This window comes from Pinus tabuliformis, chromosome Q (genome assembly GCF_031772625.1).
Source record: "Pinus tabuliformis cultivar Carrire ecotype Pingquan chromosome Q, CPIR1, whole genome shotgun sequence".
In the NCBI taxonomy this organism is placed as follows: Eukaryota; Viridiplantae; Streptophyta; class Pinopsida; order Pinales; family Pinaceae; genus Pinus; species Pinus tabuliformis.
The window spans coordinates 1,060,381,253-1,060,385,203 of record NC_142296.1 but is presented as its reverse complement, the minus strand read 5'-3'; the positions used below and the strand labels follow the sequence as shown (position 1 = coordinate 1,060,385,203).

The following is a 3,951-nucleotide window of genomic DNA, read 5'->3' as shown; positions in this document are numbered from 1 at the left end:
AGGTCCCTTTCTAAGAAATTATGTTGAACAGGTCCCTTTTTTAGAATAGAATTTGTATATAACAGGTCCTTTTCTGAGAAATACTATATAACAAGTCCCTTTCTGAGATATGTTCTGAGTTTACAAACAAATTCTTTTGGAAAATACTGAACAATAATCATTTTTTCATTAGAAAATGTAAAGACAAATCTTTTCCTCTACTGGAGATGAACTTTAGGGAGACAGAAAAGCATGAACAAGTTCAGACTTTCTCCTCCCCAACTGATATTTTGACTTGTCCTCAAGTCAGATTTCTTTCTGATTTTTTTGTTTTTCTATTTACACTATGCTATTGAGGAATTCTTACAAGCCAATTTCTTGGTTTTCTCATAAGAATTCGTGTTTAGATTATGCCATCTTTGGTTTTCATATCTAAACATTATTTCATTATTATTATTATTATTTTTATTTTTTTTGTAGAAAATAGAAACTATTTAAGGCTTGGATATTACAACTGACTGTTGTACTATCTGTACCTCCTTTTGCTGTGATACTGTCCTCATGAAGTCTTCTCTGCTGACAGGCTTATGGTAGATTTTTAGCCTGTGTCCATTGACCAGATATGTCTGTCCTTCTTGGTCAATTGAAGTTAATTTGACTGATCCATTCTCAAAGACTTCAATGATTTCATAAGGGCCCATCCAGTGGGTTGTAAATTTAGCTTTATAATCCTTGAATTTTGAGTCAAAGAGTAATGCCCAGTCACCAACTTGAAATTCCTTCTTCTTGATTAACTTGTCATGCCACTGTCTCCTTTGCTGTTGTATCATTGTTGTCCTTTGCACTGCCTCTAGTCTCATCTCGTCCAGCTGGTTCAATTGCATGATTCTCTCTTGTTGGGCTTCAGAGAGGTCTATTCCTAAGTCTGCTGCCAATTTATATGTATGTATTTGAAATTCTATTGGCAGCATGACCTCTTTGCCATACACTAGCTGATAGGGTGTAAACCCTGTTGTGTTTTTCCAAGTAATTCTATATGCCCAGAGTGCTTCATTTAGCTTGTCTGCCCAGTCCTTTCTATTTGTTGCCATTGTTTTTGTCATGATCCCCTCTAATGTTTTATTTGTAGATTCCACTTGGCCATTGGCCTGCGGATGGTAGGGTGTGCTCCGTCTATGCTTGATTTTGTACTTCTCTGTAATTTCTTGAACCAGTCTTGATGTGAATTGAGTCCCTTGATCAGTTACTATCTCTTTGGGTACTCCATATCTAACAAAGATTTCCTCAAAAAGGAAATTGACTATTGTTTGTTCAGTTGCCCTTGCAAGTGCCTTTGCTTCAGCCCATTTAGTCACATAATCAGTACATACAAGAATGTACTTCTTACCTTTGGATGGTGGATTGATGGGTCCAACAAAGTCTAGAGCCCATTTTTCAAATGGTTCTAGATGCACTTGTGGCTGTAATGGCATCTCATCAGAAGTGGTTGGTCTGCCCATGCGTTGGCAGCTGTCACAACTTCTTACATATTTCTTTGAATCTTTGAAAATTGATGGCCAATAGTAGCCAAGGCTAAGAATTTTGTGTGTTGTCCTCTTAGCTGCAAAATGGCCACCACAAGGTTGATCATGGCATGAGGTTAGTATATCAATTATTTCATCCTCTCTAATGCATCTTCTAATAATCATATCATAACCAATGTAAAACAAATCGCCATTAATCCATGAATATCTTGCGCTTTGTTTGATCAACCTTTTCTTCTCCTTTGAACTGAAAGATGGTGGTACCTTTCCTGTGGACAAGTAGTTAGCTAAATCAACATACCATGGAGTTAACACTGAAATTGAAAACAAGTGTTCATCAGGAAATGAATCTTCAACTTGGACTGTTTCACCTGAATTTTGCAGTCTAGAAAAGTAATCTGCTACCTGGTTCTCTTTTCCTGGTCTGTCTAGTATGGTGAGATTAAATTCTTGTAGTAAGAGTAACCATCTTGTGATCCTGCCATTAGTAATAGGTTTGTTCATTAAGTATTTAATGGTGGAGTGGTCCGTGTGAACGAGGACTTCATATCCAGTTATATAATGACGAAATTTGTTCACCGCATGTATAATTGCAAGCATTTCCTTTTCCATTACTGTATAGTTGAGTTCAGCAGGAGTCAAATTTTTACTGATAAAGTAAATGGCGTAGGTTAAAGCATCTTCTTTTTGTCCTAAGGAAGCTCCTACCACTGTGTCAGATGCATCAGTTGAAATGTGAAAAGGTAAAGTCCAATTGGGTCCTCTTAAAACTGGGGCAGTACTTAGTTTCTCTTTGAGTTTCTCAAAAGCTTTTTGACAAGCCTCATTCCAATTGAATGTTATATCTTTTGCAAGAAGTTTAAACAGTGGCAATGCTATTCTGCTAAAATTTTCAATAAATCTCCTATAATAACTTGCATAACCAAGAAAACTTCTCACATCTTTTTGATTTGTTGGAATTGGCAATTCGACAATAATTTGTATTTTGTTTCGGTCTACCTTGATTCCCTCAGAAGAAATATGATGTCCTAATACTATTCCCTCATTCATCATCATATAAAAAATTTCATTTCTTGAAGACAAATTGGTTTCTATACATCGTTGTAAAACTTTCTCAAGATTTTGCAAAGAATTGTCAAAGGAATCACCATATACTGAAAAATCATCCATATATACCTCAACACATTCGTGGACCAGATCAGCAAAAATTGCTAATACTGCTCTTTGAAATGTTGCTGGAGCATTGCACAAGCCAAATGGTAGTACATTGTAAGCATAAGTTCCCCATGGACTGGTAAATGTTGTTTTATCTTGGTCTCCTGAGGCAATGCTAATCTGATTATAGCCACTAAAACCATCTAGAAAGGAAAATGACATTTTTCCAGCTAATGTATCCAAAACTTGGTCAATAAATGGCAGTGGAAAGTAGTCTTTAAGGGTGGCCTTATTTAGTTCTCGATAGTCAACACAAACTCGCCATTTACCATTTTTCTTGGGAACTATTACTAATGGAGATACCCATTGGCTGTCAAAAATGGGATAAATGAACTTTACTTTTAGTAACTTTTGCAGTTCATCTCTTACAACCTCTTTGAGCATGGGGTTCATCCATCTTTGTGGCTACCTCACTGGTTGAATACTAGTGTCTGTATAGATATGGTGAGTGCAAGTTTCCGGGTGAATTCCCTGCATGTCAGTGTAGTCCCAAGCAAATGCCTTTTGGTATTTGGTGAGCAAGTCAAGCAATTTCTTTTCCTGAGATGTTTCTAGAAAGGCCCCAATGTTCAATGTTTTTCTGGGGCTGATTTCTATTATTTTGCTTTGTGTGTTTGTAATGGAGTTGATTGGAAAGATTTCATCAAATATTGCTTTCAGAGAGTACATAGTACAAGTTTCCTGAAAGCTCTGTGCCAACATGTAATCTGCAGTAGTGTATTGTTCATTTCTCAATTCTTCTGAAACATCAGGTTGGGAGATAAACATTTCCACTAAATCTGCATTGTTATTTTCCTCAATATCATACATTTGATTGATGCTTAAAACAGAGTATATTTCTTCCTGATCATTGTACTTGTCATCAAGCCATAAGTTTTGCGTTACTATTGGGGCTTGGGTTGATGGGTACAAGGTAAGTTGTTTTCTTTCTGTGCCTCTAGAAATGATCATGTTACCAGATCTACATCCAATGAATGCATCAGTAGTTGCCAACCATGGTCTGCCAAGTATGAGTGGGTGTCCTCCTAAGTTGGATTTTGGCTGAAGTACTAAGAAATCAACTGGATACTCCCAAGAGTCCAGTGAAACTATTATATCTTCTAGTACCCCCTCAGGTATGACTTTAGAGCGATCTGCTAATTCCAAAACAATTGGAGTTGACTGTAACTTTGTTAACTGCAAAGTTTTCATTGTGTCCAATGTCATGACATTTATTGCAGCTCCTAAATCAATC

The 3,951-nt window shown here is 36.7% G+C and overlaps 1 protein-coding gene across 1 annotated transcript; it reads right to left on the bottom strand.

The window, feature by feature from the left end:
* Nucleotides 1-473: 473 nt before the first annotated feature.
* On the bottom strand, nt 474-1,070 carry LOC149223162 (uncharacterized). Its single transcript, XM_089387806.1, has one exon. The coding sequence runs from the start codon at nt 1,068-1,070 to the stop codon at nt 474-476; it is 597 nt and encodes a 198-aa protein (XP_089243932.1).
* Between the last annotated feature and the right edge of the window lie 2,881 nt (nt 1,071-3,951).

What these genes read in the sequence shown, in the direction of transcription:
- LOC149223162 (XM_089387806.1), bottom strand. Translation starts at nt 1,070, where the DNA reads ATGGCAACAAATAGAAAGGACTGGGCAGACAAGCTAAATGAAGCACTC.